Here is a 27395-nt window from a genome sequence, read left to right on the forward strand (position 1 = left end):
TATATTGTCATAAAAATATATCAGTGTTCCACAGTAAAGTTTGATTGCTTGATTTCTGACTGTTTATTTGTTATTGGTCACACCTTTGCTTCCAAAAACCAAAATGTCAGGTTTGGTATCATAGCCACTGTTATTGGTCGAGATAAAATGCTCATACGTGGATTATAACGTGTGTGAAGGTGTGTGCGTGCTCCTCTAATCGTTGTTTTCAGATCACGAACACGAAGCGCTGCAGATGTCAAAGTCTGAGGAGATAACGAGGAGAGGAGCAGAGGTGGAGATGAGCGGCATGGATGTCAAATTAGCATTCACACGCCGCTCCATTGACAAGGTCATCTAAACACTGCTTTATCTCCACCTTTCTAGGATCAACTGCTGAGATTCAATAGGACCGGCCCACTCTGCTGTGTCTTCCCCAAGGCAATGTTAGCTGCTGCTCAATATCACTCACAAGGAAAAAAAAGAGAGGGAGATGGGTATAAAGCTTAGCAGCAGGCTGTCAATAGGCAATGTTATAGAGGATGTTTCTGGGAAAGGACACTTCATTCAGCTAGCACTAAGCTCAGTAGGACAAAGGGTGTGAGGACATAAAGGATATTAGATGTTTTAAGTATCAAGAAAAGACTGTGATGGCGCTCATACAACTTTATTCTAATCTCACCGCACAGATTAGCATTATAAAGTTGTGTGTTAAGGGAGAGATAGAGAGGAGGATGGGTGAGTTGATATTGTACTGAGAGCTGACTGAAGGGCTGGATAAAAGGCTGTGCGTGTCTTTCTCCCACTGAGAGTTTCTCAATGGAGGTGGAATGCCACTTGCTTCCAGAGGGCAATCTGTTTGACTGCTAGAGGGAGCGGTAGGAGAGAGGAGGATGGAGCTGTGGGAGGGAGGTAAGGAGGGAGTCATAAGGCAGACAGAAAGAGGGGATGAGTGAGTTTTCTAATTCTCACTGTGCATACTGATCATTGATGCCATTAAAATGCATAGGAAGTGAGCAAAGTGGAAAAACACATATGCCCACAAGCATACATACATATACATACAGTACAAACATACATTATGCAGGAACTAATCTTTAAACTGTTTGATGTCTTTGATGTCTACGCTTTGTGTGGTCTGGAGATAAAATGAAGCACTTAGACATACTGTACACACACACACACACACACGCCAGCCCTACAACTCCACACACGCTCTTTGAAATATGCTTGTTTTGGATCTATGCAAATAAGGAGTGCATCTACTCTCACTCAGGTAGAAAACAAACTCAGACATAAGACACTGAATTGATGGGACCAACATCAGTTAAGATCTCATAAATACACAAGCAAACTCCAGAGAGGATCATCTCCCACTTCTGTGTTAAGCGGACCCACCAGCGTAAGCTCTGGGTGTGGAAGTGGAAGTTTGGGGTGCCTACCTTGGGTGAGCGTTCCCATGAGGAAGTGGTAGAAATAGCGAGCCACCTTGGTGAGCTGCCTCTTGCACCTTTTCCTGCACTGGCTCATCTTGGTGCAGCTGTGGTGGAGGTGGAAGTGATAATAGTGATGGTGTCGGTTAGTCTGCCGGGGGAAGCAAGCTCTCAAGGTAAGAGGGGAGGAACAGAGCACTGTGTGTGTAGGTGTGTGTGTGTGTGTATATGGAAGTCTGATTGCCGCTGCCTCTCTTCTCCTCCTCACTCACCCCCTCTCTTTCCTCTCTCTGTCCTCCTCCCCCCTCTCTTCCTCGCAGCTCTTCTCTCCACCTGTAGGGCGCAGGCTGTCAATCAGCCAGTAGCGCTTTGCCTCCTCCCCCTCACGTTCTGAGAAGCCCCGTTCTGGCCTCTCATTGGCTGGGAGCATAGTGTGGCGGAAAATTACGGACCGGCGCACATACGAGAATGAGTGTGTGTTTGTGTATGTGTGTGAGGCGTTGTACTACGAGGAGGCTGGCTTGAGTGGCAGGTGGTGGTTTTTCTCTAGCTGTACACATCTTGATGTTTTTTTTTCAAAAAAAAATTTTCCTCCACTCATGGCTCATAAAGAAGACAGCCTCGAAAATGTGTGCGTGCGTGTGTGTTTGAACCAGCAGGAGGGTTGAGTAAAGTGACAGAAGAAACAAAGCAAACCCATTAATTAGCATCACACACCATCCCTCTCTGTCTGTCGCTCTGTCTGTCTCTCGCTCATTAAAGGTACTCATATCAGCAAGGAGAACGAAGAAGAGGTGGAGCAAAAAGGAAAAGTGAAGGTACATGAAAAGACAGATAGGGAGGTGGTGGAGATGGGGTAAAAAAGGGAATGCATAATTCATATCTTTTCCTCCTTTCTCCAGTGTGCTAAAATGTAAAAAGAGAGGGAAAAAGCTTGACAGGAGAGAGAAAAAGAGAGAGGGAGGGGGTTGTTGGACAAATACCAGCCCTCACCAGCAGCTGATGAACGGATTATTATCCGCCAGCCGAGAGGGAGAAGAGAGAAGGGGAGAGGAGGAGCTTTTAAATCCTGTGGCATTGACAAAGAAAGGCATTTATGTAAAGCCTTTCTGTCTTTATCCTCATCATTCTGCCTCCTCTCACTCAGTGTGAACGCTCAGTCACTAAACAAGGAAACACATTCACCTTGTTTCCCTGTTGACACATTATATTGTTTTCCCCTCCACAATTCCCACATTACCCCACTAAACTGCTGCCACTCCAACTTTATCCGCCATCCCTTCTCCCTGATGCCGAATTAAAAGTGATTACCGTTACCACGGCAACCCCATACTCCATGGATTTGTCTGGAGTGGCAGACACACACACCTACATACATGCACACACCTGTCTGTCCCATAGGTCAGGGAGAAAATCAATCACACATCAGGCAGATGCTTCCTCTAAACGTGCTTGTTTCTTTTCTACATGCTCTGCACCCTCACTGTCATTTAGAAGCCACACAGAGGGGTCAAAGTGCAGGTGAGTGTTTGACAGCGAGCTATTTTGGAACCACAAGAGTCGATGCAACGCTGTCAGACAGAGTAAGGCGCCCTGACATAACCAAGTAACACAGCAGGATTGGGAACAGAGCAGATGGGAAAGGTTTTTCTAAAGATCATATGAGGATTACTCACTAATTATTATCATTGACTCCTGGCTTCGTGTGTCAGGGGTCTCTAAAGATTCGGGTCAAGATTAACTCCCTTACTTTGGAGTGTAAATGCAAGGTTTCAAACTAGGGGTCGACCGATATCGGTTTTTCATGGCTGATACCGATTATTAGTAGTAATGAGACCGAAAACCAATATTTGGAACCGATATGCATTGACAACAAAAATGAAAATCTTTCTGTCAATATTTAATATTTGAGATATAACAAACTCCAACTCGAAACTTTGTTTAAATGCTTAAAAACTTTGTTTTTAGAAAATGTTTCATCAAAACTTAAACATTCAACACCATATACAACAAGGTCCCAGCAATGTTTTTTTTTCTATAGTCAAGTGAAAATTTAAATTAAAAAATGAATAAATAAAAAATAGATCTCTGAGGATTTACAAAGTAAAAGTTCCTCCCATGCTGACACTTTCTTTGCACTTTTCATTAATTAATTTTATGAGTGATCAACAAACTACAATGCCAATACAGATAATCTGCAAAATGCCGAATATCGGCCCCACTAATTGGCCAGGCCAATAATCTGTCAACCCCTACTTCATACATGCCTACGTGAGGTTTTCACTGGTTACTTGTCATGTCTAATTGGCTGTAATCAACATATACGTTATCATGACTATCTGTATGACGAGGGCTCACTTATAGTTGCGACGTCGCCGAAAATTATCACCCGACTCTGCACTTCTTGGGTCTACAAACTTTCCGTCACCTCTTTCAGCTTATTGCTTTCCAACCCTCAACTTCACATACTGGGTTCACGCTCATCGCTCTTCTGTTTTGCGGTCGCTGCCAACAGCTGTTCTAAGAGAAAAAAAGCTCTGAAAATCCAACATATGCTCCCTACCGAGCACCTAACACAAGACAGACAAAGTTAGCGACTAGCTGATGAACATGGTAGAGAGTTTAGCAGCTAAAGCACAAAATATTTACCTCAGGAGTTGTTAGAGACCCCAAATAAAGCTAAAAGACAGCGAATATTGGACATAGTTTTCACATTTATTTTCTATATCTGCTGGATGAATGAATAGGCGACTGTTTACTGACAAGTTTACCATATCAGCAATAAATATAATGGCATGACTGGGCAACATACAACAAACAGCCACATGCATTATAGCAAGTTTAGCTAAAGTGAAAAATAATTTGTGTATCTGCCTGTGATATTTGATCCACTCCAGCCTTTAATGGATTCTTTTTTGGCCCATGCTACTTCCTTCAACCAAGTTTCATGAAAACTGAACCAGAAGATTTTCTGTAATCCAGCTGACCATCAAACAAACGCACAAACTGACAAATGTAGAAACTGCACTAAAAACATGACCTCCAAGGCAGAAGTAATTTATTTCCATAGCCCTTACAGGTCTGTGAACACAGGGCCGACAAAACTCATCATGTGCTGTTTTTTCCCTCAGCAGCAGTTTGAGATGTGGCATGAATAATTGATCAGTTGATTCGTTAAGAGTTGATAAGATCGATAGACACACATTGCAGAGAGAGTGAATTCAAACTTTTAGACCCAGCAAAATAAACGGTTAAGTTTCACTTTCTCTGCGCCCTGTATATACTATATATAGAGAGAGAGAGATAGATATATATTTCAATAGTGCTGAAAACATCTTATTGCAATGGCAAATGTTTCAATTGTGGCAGCTGGCCACAAAAAAATGAATGTGTGTGAAACCCTGAAGTACTGTAAAATTTAAGTTGAGTCCTCTAACATCTGTTGGCATTGGTTGTTTCTATAGTTTATCTTTGAGGAAAGTTTGAGGAAAGCCACCCAGCTGCTCCACAGTGGTAAACCAAATAAAACAACCCACAGTGAAACTACCGGTATATTTGTGTTGACACTGGTGGGCAAGAAGAGCAGACAGCCGTCAACTTTACTTGTCTGCTGCCTGCAGGCCTTGTCTTCATCATTCTGCCAGTAAACCACATGTCTGACTCTGACATGGTATAAAATATTAGGTAATCCATACTGCACTGCACAACTCCAATAGCCGAGTTAAGATATTAGAAATGCCCCTGAAAAACAGCATATTCTATATTCACAAGTGCTGTGGACATTTATAGCTAGACCAAAGAGAAAAGAAGAAGAAAGACAACAAAATGTTTAGATAAGATAAGATAAGATAAGATAATCTTTGGAAAGTTTATCGTGGGATCATAGGCGATCAAGGAATAATCATCTCTCTGTTGCAGCTTTAACTGGGCAGGCTGGTAAGCAAACAATCTTGATATTGTTTATTTCCTTTTCATACACACTGCACACACACCAAAAACATCCACACACTTTTATGCACACTGCTCTTTTCCCTAAACCTATAAATAATTTATTAGTTAAAGAAAAAAGGCACAAAAACACACTTACACGTAAGTTCATACACATTCTGTGCCGAAGAAGAACTGAAGCAACAGACTGACCGATCAGTGGAGCGTGAAGGATTACAGTCTTGCAATGGTGGCTGTTACACCAGCTCCTACCACATATGTACGTGCACACACATGAGATTAGTGTGTATGATCTGATTGTTAAAGATTAAAGGCTAATGCAGCCAGCTTTGTGCTCAGAGATGAAGGAATGGAAGAATTTATATGTCTGGAAATTAACTCTGTGGCTTCAGAGACTTCTGGCAGACTTCTGGTAAATTCTTCATGTATTTTGATTAATATACTTAAGTTTTTATCATACAATGACAGAAAGCTAAGGTTTGACAGAAACATTATGATACCAGAAGGGTCTGTCTCAACTGATCTTTGGTTGACTGTGAGTCAGTCAGTCAGTCTTGATGATACTAGATCTTCTCCTGCCCTCAGCACCATGTGAGTATATCATGTCTGATATAAGAAAAAGGAGGTTTTTAAAGAAATCAAACACAAGAATGCGTTTCTTGCAGTGATAATGTTGCTGTGTTTTAAAAATCTGCAATAAACTTTTTTTTTATTCATAGTTTATGTAGTTCCTATTCACACACAATCGGAATTTTGGCATCTGAGCAGAGCTGTGAAAAAGCAGGACAGCTGGTCAAAGGAGCCAAAAACTTGGAAGTATTGATGGTGGGTGTTTACCAACAGACAGTGATCAAACATGTTACCGCCTTCAAAGAAAGCTGCTGGGGTTTGACATGGGAAGTTAAGTGCATGACATGCTTGCAGTTCAAGTAGTGATTTGTCAGATCACTGTTGTTAAGAGAATAAAAAGACAAATGAATGCTGTCTTTTCAAAAATTTAAATTATTAAATTATTTTGTGCTTTTTATATTTTGGCATCATGTTAGGTGAAAGAATAGACAACAACATAAAAACCCTTAAAAAATCTAACAACTCTCTTTGACAATAAAAAGTTACAAATGCCTCTTTCGTGGGTTGTTCAGATCTTGTGAACACACTAAAAATGGCCAAACTTAAAAATACAATATGCTGGATTTTACTTAAAAGGTTTAAAGCAGCCCTGCTGTCAGGAGGGTCGAAGGTCAATGGATGACCATTATATAGGATCAAGTGCAACAATTTAGTTACTGATTTAACTGACTTATACCACCTGCAAATTATTATTGCCTTTTATTTAACTTTTCTCTAATCATTCATTCAAAAACATTTTTCTGTGCCATTGTTTTGTTAGAGTAAAATAATTAAGGACTGATTGTAGTGGTAAACAGAGAATTACAGTATAATGAGCTTTGTTTTTAATTCATTTATTTTGTTTCTTTGGTATTGCTGTTATTATGGGTTGTCCTTTGGTTAATTTAAGAAAGACAAAAAATAGCCTTGGGCTTCAGCCTATTCCTTTTTTGGTTACTAATTGAAAAAAATGTGTGTGAAATAATCTGTTTTGCATGTAAGTGTAAATGTAAATAAAATTATCCATTCATTCATTTATAAAGTCTGATTTGAGTATATGTACAGTATATGTATATGTATGTAAAACTGAGCATGGTCTGGATGCGTCTGTAACACTGGATTTGGAAGTGCTTGTTAGAAACTCCATCGCTGTCACTTCAAGGTTAATGACAAAGAGCTTATGTGAAATTTCCTGTGTTGGTATTAAAGCGAAGGGTGGGTGTTAATGAGAGGTCCAATTTGGAAAATTTCGTCCCCCTGTCCATAATTCCTAATAGCTGGCTTGATTTAAAGTCTTTTCTGCAGCAAAAGAAAATCTAAAAAATATGCGACAAACTCTGTGAGAAAGGTCCATCTAAATTTCGTTCAGGTTTTGGACCATAAATGTAAAACAGTCAGGAGCAATTTTTCTGTTTCTCAGAATATTAACTGTCACTCAGTGGCCCGTCTTCCTTCCAGAAAAGCTTTACATATTCAACACCAAACTCTTTACCTCCAGCTCTGACACTGTGGGTGCAGAGCATGTCAGGCCCTCTGCAGATACCTGACAGGTTTACGGAGGATGTAGAGAAGCTTGTCTGCAACACTGAGGCACCATTAGTTGAGCCAAACCAGACAGACAAACAGAAATAGCAAGAAGCAGGGGTAAATTTACACAGTGTCAGGACTAGCTGACTGTTACCCAGCAGGAGGATGAAGAGTTGCTGTGGGGGGTATGACGGAGGTGATTGGAAAAACTGGAAGAATGGGGTGTGGCTGCATCAGAACGAGAGATCTGTTGTTGTTTTAGACACTGTGACACATGTCCAGGATTTGTGCCAAGACTCAGCCACCCGTTGTCAGTGTGTGTGTGTGTGTGTGTGTGTGTGTGTGTGTGTGTGTGTGTGTGTGTGTGTGTGTGTGTGTGTGTGTGTGTGCGTGTGTGTGTGTTTTGAGTGTTTCTGTCCAGGAGTCTGAGTCACCGTCACCAAGATGTCCAGGGTGTGAACTGAGCAGCGCCAAATCCAGGCTGCAGTCTATTAGCGACTTTTACCAAAAAAACGCAACACAAACAAAGAACACAGCACCTCACACAGCAGGCCCTTTAGCACCAATTATCGGCTGACAAAACCTTTTGTATTAAGTGTTGATTTTTTTTAATTGAGACTTCAATCAAATGCCAGAAACTTCTAATTGTATTCATGTGAGGGCTAAAAATAGAGTCTTAAAATGTCAGTGATTCAAAGAACAGAAAAATGGACAGACGGGAAGGCAGGCAGGAAGAAGGGACAGACAGAGAGGTCAAATAGACAAGAAGAAAGACAAGTTAAGGGATACTTTGCCAATTTTCAACTAGCTTTGTATCATGACAAAGTGATAAATTATCTGTGGTAAACGTCCCACCATCTAAGAAGAGCCTTGATCCATCTTCCCCTCCAAAACAAAACTCCACCAGATTATGTGAAACACACTGTTTTGCTGGCTCTCGGGTGGTTGCTCTACTACACCTACAGGTTGTACTTCTGCATTTTCGGATTGCCCACCACCAACGTGGACACAAAGAGCATAGAGCTGAATCAAGACACAGATCCACTGTTTCACTCTTGTTCTCTCTTTAACTTAGACCAAACTTCGATCAAATGTTAAAACTAGGCAGTGCTGATTGAATATAAACCAAGGTTATGTTACTGCACTATGTCTTCAGTAATGTATTTTAGTGCCCTATGTAGCTGTAATAGATAGTGAACAGGAAGAAGACACCATACTGCTTCCTACACAGTGAAGACAGGGGCCAAAAATATCGAGATCAAACAGTAAAACTAAGCACAGCTTACCAAAACTAAACCAAAATTCTGCTACTGTGTTGCCTTTTTCTCAAATGTTTTTTAGCTTGTCGTTTAACTGTAAAACAAGACTGTCGGTTACCAGCTGGCTGCCACTGTGTCAAACGTTACCCACCAGCGAGAGTGTTTATTGGTCTATTGTGGCACAGTGCATGATTTCTACCCCTTGAGCAAAAACATATGCAACAGTCCCATTTTCTCGATTTTTTTATTCGAGTTGTGTAGCACTAATTTCAAAAGGATTTGTGTCTTTCCATTGCATAGACAGCCTAGTTTCAAGAAAAGACCATCTTCCCAGCAGTGAAATACTAGCAGACAGACTCGCTTCAAGATTGACCCGACGGCGGAGCTCCAGATCTGCAGGGCTGTCTGAGTGATTGGATCCATCATTAAAACGGAGACCCTTGAGGCCTAAGACCTGCCCTGACCATGAAGTGACTATCAAAAATATCTTCAAGCAGAATGGAAATCTGGGGCTTTTTCAGCAGGTCAACAGGAGAATAAATCAACCCTGACTGTCTAATTGACCTCACCTGCTCCCTGCTTTCCTTCCTCTGTTTCTAAACTAAGGTTCGCACTGGGAGAGTGTCAGAAAAAAACTGTTATGAAAGATCAAGTTTGTGTGTCTGTGTTGTGTGGAACAACATAATGATTTTCCACAGATTTGGAATCGGCGCGGCAGTCTGTGCAGGCTGCCTTGTGAGCACAAAGCCACACAGGAATGTTGGAGGGCAGATGTGACACCGACACTCCACTCAAGTATCTGGCAAAGACAGACGCGCACACACACACACACACACACACACACACACACACACACACACACGTTTGTTTTTAACACTATTTATGTGGCAGGCAAAAGCACCAGCTGGTGAGACCCACTCAACACTCTATTCATTGGGAACATGTGACTGTGGAGGGAAGGAGAGGAGAAAGGGAGGAGAGACGGGAGAGAGAAGGAGGAGCGAGGAAGAGGCACAGGTGGAAGCACTCAGCTTCAGGGATGTGCAGTTAAGCCTTAAATACAAAGTTATCACAGAGATGAGACAGACAACCTCCAATCCACTCCTGCTCCGTTTAACTGCCTTTTTTACGATGGATCCAGGCATAAATCACAGAATATCAATTAGTCCCTAATTTAACGTATGTAATTAGTCTTTATATGTATGCATCATTTGATTAAATTTAACAAGACATGCAGATTGTTTTTTAGGTTGTCACACATTTACAGTTAAACAGATTATAATAATGAAGGAGAATTGAACAGCTGAGCGAGCGAGGCAATCATCCATATCCATGGTGATGGACGTTTCTGCTTGTGGAGTGTGGCGAGTGAATCCTACAATTTACCTGTTTATTTATGTCCTCCCCTTCATTATGCTGTGAGGGCTCTCCACAGCTGCAAGTATGACTTACTAGGGAATGACTCTCCACAGTGAAGAACAAGATGACAGGGATCATTTTGAAAAGTACAGGCCTTAATCCATAATTGTAATTTTACAACAATAGCAGCGACTACTCACAAAATAACTCCTGCAAACCCTCACGCATCACTTATGTTAAGCATCACCAGTGAAGGTACTGCTATCATATGAAACTAGATGATCTGAGACATCTATTGGTCAGGCTGCTCATATATATGTGTGTGTATATATATATATATATATATATATATATATATATATATATGACTGTACTTGACTCAGAATTATGCCAGTTGAATCGGATTTGGCTGTTCAACAGGAATATGCGACGATTTGTTTTGTAATTCCATACTATGTTTTAGCATTCACATACTATAGTAAACAAGCAAACTGCGCTACCGATGGATTGCAACATTTTTTGCCAACAACAGATAGCAACACAAGCCAGAGGCTTTTCACTTCCTGCAAGCTGTATTTCACCACTTCTTCACCTCACGGTGCAGTCTCTCTCTCTCTGCCTCCATGTTGCTGCCTGCATGTTGTAGCTGCAAAGAGTAGCATGTAAGTCAAGAACACTCACTCCACAACAAAACTTGGGGAACAAAACATCTCTAGAAGTACACTTCTCAGACAAAAGCTACTGTCGGGCTTGAAGCAATCTCAGTTATCTGAGGGTCTCCCACTAATGATTCGAGTCTCCAACTCTCAAGAGGCAGCCCTATGTATATTTACAAAAAAAATTATTACACCAGAATTTCTATATAACCCACATAATAATTGGCAAGGCTGCGATCACATGACCAATGCACTGACAGGGGTAAAAAAGAAAATATTATAAAGAGCAAAAGTCTGTATGATGCGGCAAGTTGGGGTGGTGAATGGGTCAAACAACACAGGACTTTCGCTCAGGGAGATTGTGTTTGTAGCTTGTGTGAAACCAAGTGAATTCTGAGTTAATTTAAGGTACGTCATCACCTTTTTTCTTGTCCTAAACCTGACCTTCGTAACTTTACTTTGAGTACCTAATGTATTGACACTACTTGGGAGGCACTAATTCAATTGATATCATACAAACGGTTCTATGAGGATACAGTGAATTAGTATCAATCATGTCGTGCTATCTTGTCGGGAAGGTTATAAATAACACTCTATTTTCTAGGTGATATATCATGGACAACATTTGCTTTCTTGAAGACATTTCACCTCTCATCGGAGCAGCCTCTTCAGTTCTGTTCTGTTCAGTTCTTTGAGAACTGAAGAAGAAGCTCAGACGAGAGGCTAAATGTCTTCAAGAAACTCAAGCAAGCGCAGTTGCCTACGCTATAGCATCTAGAATTACCATAACCTGGATGAAATTTCACTGTCATGAATCCTAGATTGGGATAAATTTTGCAGAGGGAAAAATGATTTGATTGATGGTTTGTCATTTTTTCAAAATTGTGTATGTAAATATTTCTGCATATTGGGTTCCCTAAAGAGTCTTGGTATTGAATAAATCAGCACTTTATTATACAACTACAACTGTTCAGTCATTGTTTTCATCTTATAATTTAATGTCTTGCATTAATTTGTTCAATCAATGTTTGATTTTACTTTAATTTCATTATTCATTGGGGGGCATTTTTCCACCTTGTTTTGTTTTTAGGTAGAAGGGGGATCTAACTGCCACTGTCTTACTGTTTTTAAAATAACTGACTTTACCTTTTGTGCTTTATACTCATACTGAGTATATTTATGTAAAACTGAGCATGGTCTGGGTGGGTCTGTAAAACTGGATTTGGAGACGCTTGTTAGAGACTCCATCTCTGTCACTACAAGGCTAATAGCCAGGAGATTATTTGAAATTGCCCATGTTGGTATTAAAGCTTAGGGTGGGTGGTGGTGGTGGTGGATGAGGGGTCCAATTTGGCCTGTTTTCCATACTTCCTAATGCCTGATTTCAGTGTAATGCTTGACACTGTGTGTTTCATAAATTCCGAAACTTTGCAGCAGATGTTTCTTGTTAGTCCATCAAAACACTGTAAGGCCCTAATTAACTGAACAGTATGTTGAGACTTTCAGCCAAAGCTCATTTGACTTCAATAAAAATTTTCAAAAAACTTTTGTCATTGGACACAACAGTCTTTCTATTATTCCACACTTTAACCAAGTGATATTTAATAAAGTAGACCATAAAGGGCAGATCCTAGATATAAAAGACTCACTACTCAATGGTTAGAAAAGTTGATATCCATATATAGTTGAGAAACACAACCAAAAGATAAATCAGCAAGGTTTAAGCACATACAAATTCATGAAGAAATCAAGGGAGCACCTATCCATGCCTGTGATTTGCTGATATCTAGAAGCAACACACTGGACACTGTTAGATTTTAAATGAAATTGCGAATATTCTTTATTAAAAACTGTAGCCGCTGGCTGTCCAGCGGTGCAGATACTTAACAGCAGAACATGAGCTCCATGACGCTGCTGCCATCTGCAGGCAAAAACCTGCACAGCCGCAAACTCCAGTAGCACTCATCTGCCCCGAGGGCAAACAGATGGACTGAGAGAGGACACAGGGGAAAATAAACTTCACAAACACGCACACACAACAAGCTCTAACTTTAATGAAGACTACAGAGTAAGAGGAGATATTAATGAAGCTGAAACACAAAGTAACTAATGAAGCATGGCTCTTCCAGCTGGGAGGGAAACATGACTACAGCATGTTTCGATTTGAATACTAATGAATATTCATTAAAAGCTGCTCTAAAGATAAGAAAATATGGATTGCAAAATAATTATTTGTGTGTGTGCACACGCAAATATGTGCATGTGTGTCTGTAAGCACCTAAACGGTAGCCACCAAGTACAGACCTTACATAGTTCCAATATCCCTGGTTCTGACAACTAATGTATAACCTTTTAGGCAGAGAAAAGCTGCCTTTAGATTTAGAATAAAGACCAGGCAACTTAACATGAGGCACTGCATAATGTTTAACAGACAATGTCTTTATAAATATACAGGTGCACACATGCATGTCTGTTGACTTATACCTGGCATAAGAGCTCGTAAGTACATATGTAAATGTCATGCAATTAACAAAGAGAAACACAACTCTGAGACAGCACTGATATCTTCTTGTTTGCATGGATGGATTACTGATTACTAAACAGGCCTACAGTGTCCCCAACACCCCTCACCCCTAAATTAACAAATACAGACCAGGAAGGGGCACAAAATGACCACAAAGACACAGAATTACTTCAAAGAGACATAAAACCAAGCGTCTAATGAACAGGCTTAGTGGACATAGGTCCAGGGGCCAAAGGTGTCAGGGGGCCCCCCTTGGCCTTTGCAAAATTTCGAAGAGATTCGAAATAACCACAAAAAGGCAGAAAGCTACCTCAGAGGGACTCAAAACCACAAAAGGTGCATAACTACTATGGAAAGATGTAACACAACAACACAAAAGAGGCAAAACCACAACTCCATACCTTTGCCCGGGGGCCCACTGTCTCATAATCCGTCCACGCTGGATCAGTCTTAGACGTACAACTTCACAAAAGCAATTTTCTTCTGATTTGTGTACCATAGCACAGTTCTGCCATCTAAAACATGTATACTCACACTTTGGATGATAGAGATGAGAAAAAATGGTATGAGCATGCATCTGACACTTGGTATTAAATACAGTGTGGTGTACAATCAAAGTGCCCAGTGAATAGTAGGCTGCACTAAACAAAAAGGACCAGTAGAGGGCAGATACAGACCAGTAGAATCACAGCTACTGTAGATTTAAAACAACACTGCACACAAACTCATTATTTCCTCTCATAATAAGAAATAATAATGTTTTCATCTTTCTAATTTTTTCTTTTTATGGGACTCAAAATTGCCAGCAAACTGGATTCAGAAGAAAGCAGAAAAATCTGTGTGATATGATACATTCCAATTTTGTACGCCATATATTTCACCGCTGCATTACCTCAACTCTGAATAAGTTAGACTGTGGAAAGTTTGGCACCTACTCCAAATTAATATTTAAGTAGATCAGACCATTTTATATCTTGATAACGACTTCAGACAAATCTTATCTTAGCAGAGCAATTATTTGGCCCGACTTTCCTAAGATTAGTGTCTGGCACTGGTTTACGCCTGTCTGCTTTTATATACAGTTAATTATTTCATCTGCAGAAAATATGGCAACAGCGTAATTGAACCATTAGAAGATAGCGTTGGAGGGTAAATGCGGAGATATTTACTGGTGTGTATCATTGCTTCAGATTTAAGGATCAGACTTCTGCTTTGCCACGCTCAGAGCGATCTGTCAATTGGTGTCAGCTCAGTGTCGTGATGATGGAAAGAGCTGAAAGGTCATGACAGGAAATGGCGTTGTGAGGGGTTCTTACGCAGCAGGAATACAGGAAAATGAGAAGATACAGAAATTTAATGGGAATGATATAGTAATAGTAGTAGTCACACTTGTCAAAATTAATCTTTGGCTTCGCTGTGGTAAAATAGAGATAAAACAACAAATATCAGACTCAAGCCTCTTTAACTGTGCTGTAAAGCTACACAAAAACACTCTCTCTTCTACTCTTCTCATCTGTATACCCTGTGGGAGCTCCTTACGTATTCCTTTGGATAGGGGCGATGAAGCTATGACTGTACAGAGGATGAAGAAGGAAAGAGGGGGGCAGACCTTAGGGAGACAAGACTGACAAATAAACAGCGAGAGAGATAAGCAGGAGGAATGGATCACTGGGCCATGAGGTCGACAAAAAACCCACTGGGGAGATTCTGCTGCTTTCACGTTGTTTTATTAACAGGCACCAACCAGCAGCACAGTCAGCCGAGGCCTGACGCCGGAGCAGAGGAGCACCAAACAGCACGCTGCTACCTGCCACCTCCTTTAAGGCATCAAACAATCTGCAAGTGACAAAAAGGTCTCTGATATTCCTTAAGTGCCTGTGTCAACATGAACTCTTGCCATCACCTCTCCTTTGCCACATCTTGCTCCACTCCTGTTTTACATGTTATCATCTAACGCAGGCGCTCCGTATTTCCTCTGAAGCCTGCGTCTCTCTTCCTCTCACTGTCACACCCAACCTCTGTTGCTTGACTGCTGCTCTGCCCCCCTCCCTCCCCCTCCCTCTCTCCCTGCATGTCTGAAGGCAGGCAGCAGGTGTTTTGTGACTCGGAGATCAGAGAGCCTCTGAGAGACGGAGCCCCTCTGAGCTCGGCTGCCTGTGTAGGAGGAGGAGAGAAAAATCTACGCTTCCATTTTCAGTCTGTCTTCTTCTCAGCAACAGGAGAGAGCGCTTATCCCACCCCCGGACCGCAATTGCACCAACACCACTGCATGTGTCTTATTCATGTTATATGCTCATGTATGTCTCCCAGAGGATGAGTGAGCAGCCTTTTTTTATTTAGAAGCATATTACGAGCTACCTGCTGCTGAGTTAAGGTGTTACTATAAGGAGAGAGGCTGTGTGGGTGCACACATGGACTAATATGGCAAATGAGGGGGAGAAGAGAGAGGGAGGGTGCAAAAAGCACAGGAAATAGTAACTCTTTTTCATTCGGTCTATTCTGTGCACGAAACATGCAGATATGATGCTAAAATACAATATGACTTTGCACTGATTAAATGAAGCCTTTTTGAGGTAACCCAATTTCACAGCACTCCACTCCCTGACCTAAAACTAGTTTCAGTGATGCTGACTCAAACACACTCCATTACCGCTCTCTGCTCTCACTCTGTCGCTCTCTTTCACTCTGAGAGTAGTTTTGTTAATTATACCTCATTAGTCTCCATGAAGCTGCTGAGATGATTCCTGTGTTAATGACAGGAACGTTCTTAATGCAAGAACCACGTCCCACTTCTTTTTCACTGTCCCCCTTTCTCTTTCTTACCTGCTCACCTTCTCTCTAAGGCCAGAAAGCAAAGGGCCAATCCTCTGTCTTACCCACCGCAATGATGTATTGTAAATATAAAACATTCATAGAAACAGCAAAGCTTCCAACTTGTGGGTGGATGACTAAAAATATGCAGTGCAACATTTATTTCTGTATGACATAATTCTCTCTCTGCAAACATCTTCCCTCCTCTGACTTGGTTCTATGTTTGCTCAGTTTGTTGTTTTAGGAATTTATGCGACACACAGCTCATGGCTGTAACAAATACTATGCAGCATATGGTTTATAAGAGAAAAAAAGGAAAAGAAAAATACTGAATAAGCAGAAAGTAACTTTATTAATGACCATTTTCAGGATATTTTTAAGTAAAAACACTAAATGTGTGCTGGTTTCTCCTTTAATGCAAGATGTTGCTTTATAAGCACTTTTGGACTACTTGTATCACACAATTACACATTTGAAGACGTCCTTTTGGGCTCTAAATCATAATGGGTACTTGGGACAAAAAAAAGTATGCTGTTGGCAAAGTTACAAAAAAATTGTTTTGTTAAACTAGGCATTTATTTCTTAAATCAATCATAAAACTTTAATGCTTTCACTGCACAAATCAATCAACCTGATCACAATATGGGTACTTACACTGAACTCTGTTGGTTTCGTCCTTTGACAATTTCAATAAAGTCTCAAACAAGACCACAGCATCCTCAACAATTTTGGATGTGTCACAGAAACACTGTGCTTTGACCCAGATGATAGGTGCTAAAGACCAACAAACAGCAATATCAGTTGCAATATCTGTACCTCTCAAAGTCGAGTGTTTAGTACTGTAGCAACACACTCTGCTGCCTTTACAGCCGTGTTTGTGCCACTCAAAGCCGAATATTTTTTCAGCAACATAAACAATCTTTTCTTAAGCATAACCAAGAGGTTCGTCTGCCTACACCCAACCGCAGACCCCTTTCAACCGCCATGTTACCTGCCATTCAAGGCTGGGTGTTTTTTAACCAGCATCTCCAAACTTTTCATAAGCATAACCAAGTATTTTTGTTGCCTAAACCTATCTGCCAACCCCTTCTGCCTCAAGATACAGCTCAAGAGGCTGCCCCCTGCATCACTGAAGTAATGTAGTAGCAGCAAAATATGATGGGTAGAGATAAGATGACATTGGATAACAAGAAGAGGAAAGTCAAATATGAAGTTGCAGATGGTTGAAAGATGCAAATAATATGGTCTGTCCATTCTGGAGTACAGGCTACAGTAGCGAACACATGTAAAATGATACCGAATAATATTAAAATACACATTACAGATTATCTCTAATGTTTGACGATAACCTTGAACTGCAAAACAGCTGTCAAAAAACATTTCTGACAGGCAAGAAATCATGCCGGAAACCAGATTGCCCAGAAACCAGATCTTTTTTTTTTTTTTTTGGACAATATTTCAGGTGTTGTGACTCAAATTCAAACGCAGTCTGTCAGAAATGTGGCCCATTTCTTAAGTTAGTTTGAGACGAGCGCTTCAGGTTTAAAGGTAGAGCTGCTGTGCCCCCTGCTGGTGACGGCAAGTTTAACTTTGTTGTGAAAGTTATTGGAGTTGGCAGAAAAGGTGTCAGCATACTGCCCAAGTTATCAGGCCCACACATACACAGTTTTGGCATGGAATTGGCTTGAGCCCTTTAGGTTGGATATCCATCCACTGCGCCATCCTGGTGCCCATGTATTTAATTTGTGTGTTTCCTCTTCATTGCCAGCCTCTGTTGCCCTCATGGCTTCTCGTGAGCCATTAACCAGGGGCTCAGTCTGGTGTGTCTGATGAGGACAGCTGCTGGGTTAAACGACCCATCTGTATCTAAATGATATAATCAGTCCTAATAGAACAGGGACAGATCAGTCCCATTGCTGTCAGCCATGAGAGGACAAGAGGTCACCTTCACTGTGATTTAGGCGCCGTCCAAGTGATTGGGAATCCACAGAGAGACTCGCCTGAAGCTGCCTATTTGTGTATGGGACACTGTGGGTTTGTGGTGACAGCTGTGCAGAACATGTCAGGAGAGTCGTTTGTCTTTCAACAAGCTTACTGAAACTTTTTCTTCAAGTTCTGCGCTACAGTGCAGAAATGTAGAGGCTGCCACAGGAAATGGGAATTATTGATGGCGAGGTATTTGCGCCTTTCACCCTAAGGGGATAATTCATCAAAAAGTGTCAGTGCAAAGGTTATAAAGGCATAAGAGCAAGCTGAACCGGAGTCTAAGCAGGCTACATCAACAAACCTACACCTTCCGACGAAAAACATTTTCAAATGCTACTAATTTACAGACAGCGTCTCCATGTGTGCTCATGTTACATGTTTCATGAGCCTGTTTTGATCCTCACTAAGAGCACTAATAGCAGCTTTGATCATGACAAGCGCTGTACTTACACTTCACCACTATAATCACTAACTCTCCTAATGTAATCCCTCACTTCTCTCTACAACATCTACAGCTTTCTTAAGGAGCTCTCTCCGTCTGTCTCTCCAGCAGGGCCGCCACTGAACTTTCCACCTCTTTCTCAACTCAATTTTCAGACCTCACTCGCCCGCTCTTGCTGGGTTTCTTAAGTGCTTCCACTCTTGGCTGTTTCTGCTGAGTGGGGGGTGTGCTGCACAGACCCAGGAAACACCTCCATCTGATGACACTAGTATGATGGTGCGATGTGTGGGGGTCACAACTTCTGAAACAGAGTTCCTGGGGGGTAAAGTAATGGAAAATAGTTTTTCTGTGTTTCTCTCTTTCTGTTTCAACATGTGGGCAGGGAGCCAGGGGTGAACCGAGGTGAACTACATCCCACTTTAACAACACAGTGATAAAAGACTACACACTCGGCAGACTCTGCAGCATTTAGACAGACCTGACAATGTAAGCGAAAACACACATTGCACAGACAAACATCCTTCAGAGAACAAAAAATGATGTTGTATTGATTCCTAGAGGACACCCAACTCGTTGCCTGTAAGTTTTCCCTAACAAGCGGCTCATCTATCCTCCATCATTGTAAACACAGTTGTTATGTAAGACACAGAGGACAGTGAGTATGTGCGTGCATGTGGGAGGGAATGCTAATGTGAGCATTTGTGTACAGTATGTGTTCTCACAGGAGCGCGTACTTGCATGTGTGTTTGTATAAATTAACAGTAAATCTGTAGAAAGGAGCCCGACTTGGCTGAATTCACACAATCACCTAAAGGCTCATGGGAAATCAGTGGGCGGACAGGTATGGATCAGTGACAGGGGGAGGAGGGCGGGTAGGTTGGATTGGGTTCACTCTCTAACACACTTTAACGCTCTCGTTCTCTCTGCGTGTCTCTCAGGGATTCTTTCTCTTCTTCTCTTCAGAATAACTGTTCTGAGTGTTTATGAGGTACATGTTCAACAGTTGTACGTCTCTCTAAACACCTGAACTGTTCATTATCTGTACATAATATGGGTTGAACACTGCTTTGGGGAGTAAACATCCATGCTAATTCCTTACAAATGGCATGACAGGGATCATGGTTTAACACAGTGCTCGGGAGGAACCAATACGGACAGTTTTCTCAAACTCTCGAAGTAAATTGTAAATAAGAGCTTAAAACATGTCTTTTTTGACTTTTTCCTGTGTAAATTTTTGGTTATAACAAGTTATTTAATGCTAGTGGGTGCAATGTCATGATTGATAATTGTATGTGTCAGCCTGTTTTTGATTGGTCGGATGACGAGAACGTGATAGTGTGAAGATCATTACTATGCAAACTGAAGCCAGAAACACACTGGCTGCATGAGCAGTGCGTGACGGCAACCTCGCCAAACTACAGCGTGTTTCACACTCGTGGTGTTCACACTGGCAGCGTTGTTGCTGCAATGCTTCTGCAGGGCTACCTGCATTTCCAAATTTATAAGCACAAATTCCACTCATTTATGAAGTCGTTCAAGCTCCTGCATTGTCAGCAGCACGGCCCTGCAAATTTTTCACAGTAAAATGCCTTGTGTCAACAACTGGTGGGATTCTGTCGACAGAAACGTTGTTAGAGGACTTTCATTTTGAAACGGGAGCAGGAAAGTTTGAGTAAGTTAGAGTACATCTTTGTATTTCCTCAAATCTGTCACAGAGAGAGACTTTTAAAGTTAAGTTAAAGGTGCCATAGAGCAATATAATCATAAAAACACCATTTTCACTGTGTATTTCTGCTGACAACCGCATGTGACATGCAGAAAAAATCGGCGAGCCACCATTTTTCTAGCTGTGCCGCGGCGGGCTGCGAATGACATCATTAAAGCAAGATGGCAGTGGTTGTATCTGGTTTATTTTGGCTTCATTTTTGTACAGTGGGAGAAACTGGAGATGTGTTGCCCAAACAGTCATTGTTTAAGCATGGTATAATTGTGGCAATGCAATTCTTTGATATGTTGGTTATAGACTCTGAATAACTACAAGTAAACTGATGCATAAACACGCATTTTATCAATGCACTCTGGCCTTCACAAAAAAAGAAAAGGCTGTGTTGCATTTATTCAATTCAGCTTTTTTGGTGCCCAAAAAAATCTTAGACCAAAATAAAAAAGACTGAAATTAAGATCAATTCAACACATTATCTGTGCCTTATTACCAAAACTCTAACAATACATTTAACCAGGGTTTATTTTTTGACTAAGTCGGGGACACAGACCAAATTATCAGCAGCAAACCTTCCAAGCAAGACTTCAATAGGCAGCCGTCTTTTGAAAGCTTTATCTCAGTGGTGATACCCTGAGCTGTAAGAAAGCATAAAAAGAGCAGCTCAATTCTGAAAATACAAAGACGAAAAGAAGCACAGCTCTTTCTCCTTTCATCAGTCACTGTGACAGGCCTGTGCATTTGATGCTTCGCTGAGACAAAGAAACAAACAAACATAAAACAACTCCGTAAAGGTCTGGTGCAGGAGGTGATGAATGTTTGTGCCTGTATGTGCACACGTGTGTCTATATGTTTTATTTAAACACACCAGTGACTCCCACTATCATTTTCATCTCTTCTTATTTTCTTCTGTCCTGTCATATGGGGGTTGGACAAAATAATGGAAACATGTTTAAACACAGCCTCTGTGTCTTTTTGAGACCACTGTTCTTAGTTAATAATGCCCTTTTCTTGCGTGTAGCACATGTATCAGTCACAGAAAATTATAAAATATGTCAAGAGCGAACCATGAGAATTATAACTACAACTGAGGCAGTTGACCGCTTTGCACTTCAAAGTTCTCTTATGTTTCCTTGAAAAGTCAGTCATAAAAATGGTGATTGTCAGAACCCTATTAGAGCTGACACATATTGCTAATTGGATTTCGAAATTAAAATGACACACACGTGGCTAACTTTGATTTACAGTCTTAATCACTTCAAATAATGTAATGCTGAGGGGGAAAATATGGTGAGTTATGCATTGCAGGCAGAACTGAAGTCATTATTAGACTTGCTTAACAATTAATCTATCTACTATCTTTGACAAGGTCAACAAAATTCAAACCTTGAGTTGAGTTTAATAGAATTACTTAATCAATTTAATTGTTGGTTCCTGCAGGCTGCCTTACAGTATATTGCTCTGGTTTTTCTGCAGTATTCTCTAATTCTCCTTTCCTGTCAGCGCTGCCTTATTCCTCCTTTCTGCATTACTCTTCCACTGTTTTCGTCAGAAATATGAATCCATGTGCTGCTCTTTCCTGCTGCTCCCTCTCCTCTTTTATTCTGCACGGGTGACAGAAGAGAGGAAGCAGCAGGAGGTGAGGCATGCAGGGCAACGGTGGAGAAAGAGAAACTCTCAAGGCTTCACAACTTTCCTTTATCTATAATATATAGTGTGGCTGGCTGCTATTAAATGTAGCCGTGCTTCCCCTTGTTCCTGATGCACTAAGTCTCCTGGCTACTCTGTGAAGCACCCCTCTGCAGAGCCATTTCCATCCCAAAACCCTTCAAAAAATGCTTTCCCTGTGAACAGGCTGGGCTTTAACCCTGCAGCTCTAAAAAAGATACTTTGGGGGTTTTTTTCTCTCTTATGTTCATTTATCCATCTTCCCTCTTATCGACCCATCTCAGCCAACCAATTTTGTCTAACACACCCTCTATCTCTGACTCAATCTCTTCTCTCCTGTCCTTTTTCTCTCTGCTTCTTAAGTCTCGACACACAGTTTGGAGGGACAGACAAGGACAAGGGAAGCAGAAGAGGCAATGGTGAAAAAAATGGAAAAGCAGGCAGAAAGAGAGAGGGAGGAGTGTCTAATTGAGAGTAGGGGCAGAATAAAAGAGAGAGGAGCACTCACAAAGAGCTGAAAAGATGAATGCTGCAGTAAATTACACACACAATTTGAGCAGTCTGTTGCTCTCCTGTTGCCTCGCTCGTTCTTAAAATAAGCAGCACATACAAATACTCTCCGTCTGTTTCTAGGTAGTCTCAATGACACACACACACACTCATATTCAACCAGGGCAGGAGAAGTTGTCCTCCTGATTCATGCACACATGCACACAAACACAAACAAATGTCCTCAGAGGATGCCTGAGAGTTTTACATGATGGTTGATTTAACCAACCTCTATATTAGCATAGATAGAGGACGCTGAGATTCCCCTTCTTGTGTATTGGCACATTGCCTCATGGAGAAACAAAATATTCTGACAGTCTCCAAACAAGGATGGATAAGGAGAGCTGTCGCTGCAGGGACAACTGCTATTTCGAAAGTGCTGAGGTGACATTTTTCTGTAAGGGACGGCCAAGGACAGATGACCACAGCACCAAGTCACCTCATGATATCGGACTACAGTTCATGTTATATGAGATGGATCGCCATTAAATTTAGTACAGTTTCCTCTTTGATTCGACTTTGGTGACCCTTGACTTTTCCTCCAGTGCTTCCATGAGTCTGACACTGTGGTTTTGAGTAAACAACTTTTGTATGTATTGTATTTATTTCTCCCTCAAGTTGAACTGTAACAACTTCGGCGATCAGCTAACTTTGAATTGAGTGCCATTAATGGCTCAAAATTCAAGTTTGTCCAATTGTTTGGTTTATGACCAAAGTCCTGTATGACTAATGACATTTTATCTACCCATTACAATTTCCTCGAGCCAAAGTTGATGTTTTTGTACAACTAACATAATATCATCCCAGCATGATGTGCAACAGAAGAAATGTGCCCACTAGTTAGAGTTTTCAGTGAGCTGAAAAATTACAATTAGAACCAAAGTGATCCGGGGGAGCTGAAACCCGAAACCGGCCTGTCCGAGATCATCACATAAAATACTGAGCTCGGGCCCAACCAAGCCTGACCCCAGCAAAACGCCTGGGGCACACCAGCTGTGCGCAAGCAATGCATGTCTCCAGCCAGCCGGGAGGAAGGACAGAGAGCCCGGCATGGAGCCTGGACTGCTTTCTCTCCTTCTTGCCCTGCAGATGGCAAATCGATGCACATTTTTAGTCAAAACCTGTTCCGACCTGTTGGGCTTTTTGGAACCCATTTGACTTGGGTTGAGATGGGGAACTCCACCACTGGTAGATATTTGTCAACTCCTACCACAAGCGCTATTCGGTGCAGGCAATGTAGAAGAAATAAATGCTGGAGTCTTGTGTGATTATGTAGTCAAGCTGCCTCGCAGGGTAATGTGATTTTGGCTGACATGAAGGAGAGTGAAGCTGTAAGTACAGAAACCTGAAATTATTGTTTTTAGGATGTTAAAGCTTCAGTTTTGAATTGATTTTAGTTTTCAAGTTTCATCTTGTTTATAACTCAAGTATTGTGACATGTTAGGAAGAAGTTACATTTACGGAACTATTACCAGAGTTTCTCACAGATTAACAATGTATTTTTGGCAGTAGCAGACAAGGGGTGGGGGGGCATTTTCGGTTTTGTTGTTGTTGTTGGTTTTTTTTTTTTTGGGGGGCATCACTCAAATGTCTTTGTGTCCCATTGTATCATTCTGTGTTGTCCCTCTAAAATCCAAATCCAACATTTTAGACCCTGCAGAATGACAATTAAGTTTCCATTTTAATGTGCCTGAAATTTTGCTGAGCTGTCTCTGCCGCAACTGTGCTTTAAATAACCTAGCATATGGATTCCAATAGTTTCCTAATTAACAGTCCAACCCCAAAAATCTATATGTGGCAGCAGACGATTTAGTCTTTTGCAGCCCGTCACAAATAAATGAATGTGTGGGAAACCATGATTACTGTATCATGATATATACCACTACTACAACTATTCTTGTTGTCCACAATAATGCAAACAACTGACCAGCTAACAGGATTGGACCATGTGTGTTTGTGTGTGTGTGTGTGTGTGTGTGTGTGTGTCTGTGTGTGTGTAATTGTGTGTTTGTGCATTGCTTATAAATCCTGAATGAAGTTTTTATTATTCCTGTATCTCTTGGGAGAGATTAGCTCTATCCAAACAGGCATGGACCCGGGCCAGCACACTCAAATCTTAACCAAACACACACACACACACACACACATATACAACGCTGTCTGCAAACATAGACATAAAAATGAGTCAACTGACAAGGAGAAATGACACAGAGATGCTCAGGGATTGAGGAGAGGATCCGGTAAAGAGGGAATCAGTGTCATACCTTTGACAGCAAGTATTACCAGCTGTAAAAAAAATTATGTCTACTTGTAAGGAATGACTCTTACATATGATGCACACACACACACACACACACACACACACACACACACACACACAACAAGCCGATCAATTTCTAGAGTTTTACCTATGGTTTTCCTCTGCCCACTGCCTTGAGCTAGATGATGTGAAGTATACATATAGTACGAGTACAGAGTAAGAGTCTATAGAGGTCGTATTAACAAGTTGAAGTCTTAACTATACAAAACTCATGCAAAAAGACATAAACTACAGTCACATTATAATAATGATACAGAGTATAGAGCAAATACCACAAACGCTCTTTGCACTCAGTGTGTAGGTGTGCAGTTCTCTATTTGGGTGTCATGAAGATTATAATTAAAAAGGCAGGAAATAAAGAGCAGAAGTATGACATTTAAGCACAATGGCCATTCTGCCACCTACTGTACTTTGTGTGGGGGACAGAGTTTCTCAGCCTTAGTCGTCTCGTTACTTTAGAGATCAACTCCCCATAGAGCAGCTTCCTGCACACTGACTGTTTGGCATACTGTAGTGACGTGTAGGAGGGCACAGAAGGGAAAAGAGCTTCTACACTGTGACAAAACACACCAGCTGTGTCTATCCATGTGCATGCATATACAGTACATTTTCACTGAACTACTCATAGATCCAGGTTGTATGTGTACTATCTCTGCAGGGCTCGGTGAGGTTGTTAAAAACATCATTTTACCTCACAGTATTACAGCAACCCTCTATACATGCTTTATTTTTCCTGTAGCAGAAGTTCCATTATATTTTTCAAGAAACTTTGTTGTAAGACGTCACCAATCATGATTGAGATTCAAAATATTTATTATCATGTCAAGTTTTCATGCAAAATCCACAGCCGGCAGATCCTGAAAGGTGCTCTGAAAGAGGGAGTCAGACTTTAGCCCCAGGGGGGTGTCTTAAAGGGGACCTATTATGCTTACCCTTATTTTCTGTCATATACATTCTGTTATAATGTTTGAATGTTCAATTTCAAAATAATGAGATGACGTATGTAAAAAAGAAATCCCTATGAGCAAAAAACCTAGACTTCAGACCATTCTGAATACTCTGCTGTTTTTTTTCTACTTTCCAGACAAGCTGATGTCAGCTCATAATGAATTTCTTTATATGGACACACTACTGCAAGTGTTCACATTACGTACACGGCTACATGTAGCTGCATGCTAACACTGAGGAAACATGTAACCTTGGTTGCCTATATTGTAAATTTCTCTCAATCTTCAGATCATATTCCTGCTGGAAAACAACCAGTTATGATTGGAAGGTGTTATTGGTTTTTTAATGAGAGAAAGTGTCAATATAGGCCTACACAGTCATTCCCCAATTGCAAGTACGCTGCTACATATAGCTACAAGTTAATGTCAAGTTAAAATGTAATCTTGGTTTCCTGTTGTTACAGGGATACTTGTAGAATCAGGGTGAGGGTAACTTCAACTATTTCCAAGGTGCACAGAGAAGGGAAATGAGTCAAAGGCAGAGAAACTCCAGTAACACTTGCATTTATAAGTAGTAGTACTACAAGCATTGAGTTTCTACACTGTTACAAACTACAGGCTGTACTTTCACATTCGTATTGCCACCACCAATGCCACCACTGCAGAAACAAAGATATGCAACTTATCAAGAGACACACCTACCTCTCTCTGTCTGAAAGAGGTCAAACTGCAAAACAAAGTAGCACCAAATAAATACAAACCAAGATTCTGTTACTGAGTTGCATATTTCTCACCTCAAATGTTTTAAGGAACATGTTTAACTTGTTTAATTGTATTACAAGATTGCCAGCCACCATTGTTTCCACGGACCAGTCCACATTAGGTCACCCACCAGCAGCGGCTTTCATTGTTCTGGTAAGGCATTCATGTAGTTGTAGGTTTTCTACCTATTAAGCATAAGCGTCCCTTTTTCTGTTTTAGTATTTGCATCTTTCTACAGAGACATCATCATTTAATGCCAGGGCCCTGTTTATCTCAGTGAAATACTTCTTTAATTTGCCTCTGATGTAGGATCATACATGTCCAGATATTAAGATTTTGGTTGGGAAGCATTTATTTCACAGTAGTAAGTTCCCCTCATCTGTTGCAGTCATAAGGTGTGATCATTTGTTTGTGGAACATTAAAGCAAATATGCACTATGTAATATATAATATGTACATAAGTAAAATGTAAATAAGCATTAATAGAGACCCAAAAATAACTATGAACCTGAAAATAAGCCTAATAGATCCTCTTTAAGTCAAAGGGGTGGTAGCATCACAAAGTGAAAGACTGGGGGTTTATGAATGAGAACATAATTGTTGCCCCAGCTCAATATCTCCATTTTACTTCAGCAAAATTTTAGTCATTTATATATTTTTTTTAGAGATATAAGGGAATAAAAGTTTGGGCATTCATAATTACACAGGTGCGTTTCCTGATAATGAAAAGTGTGAAAATGTTTTTTAATCTAATCACAACTGAAGCAGCTGATAAACCAGTGGCCAACTCGATCCCTATCTATCAAACTTTTTATTAATTTCAATGAAATCGCCTCCAGGTGTTTTCATTTTCAAATCCCATTTATCCCTAAACTAACCCCAGACAGATTTCAGCT

General features: G+C 40.9%; 1 protein-coding gene across 3 annotated transcripts in view; it reads right to left on the reverse strand.

Moving 5' to 3' along the window:
- LOC121954434 (A-type potassium channel modulatory protein KCNIP2) overlaps positions 1-27395 on the reverse strand; it is a 115334-nt gene that overhangs the window by 61702 nt on the left and 26237 nt on the right. Inside the window, exon 1 of one of the 3 annotated variants that reach the window (XM_088086488.1) lies at positions 1422-1671. The exons of the other annotated variants lie outside the window; for them this stretch is intronic. Within the exon in view, the coding sequence (XP_087942614.1) occupies positions 1422-1509 (88 nt within the window). The 5' untranslated portion in view covers positions 1510-1671. Of the gene's footprint in view, positions 1-1421; positions 1672-27395 lie in introns of those variants that run through there. 3 annotated transcript variants of the gene reach the window in all.

Source organism: Plectropomus leopardus, chromosome 13, assembly GCF_026936395.1.
Source record: "Plectropomus leopardus strain MGB_pleo_1.0 chromosome 13, ASM2693639v1, whole genome shotgun sequence".
Taxonomy (NCBI): Eukaryota; Metazoa; Chordata; class Actinopteri; order Perciformes; family Serranidae; genus Plectropomus; species Plectropomus leopardus.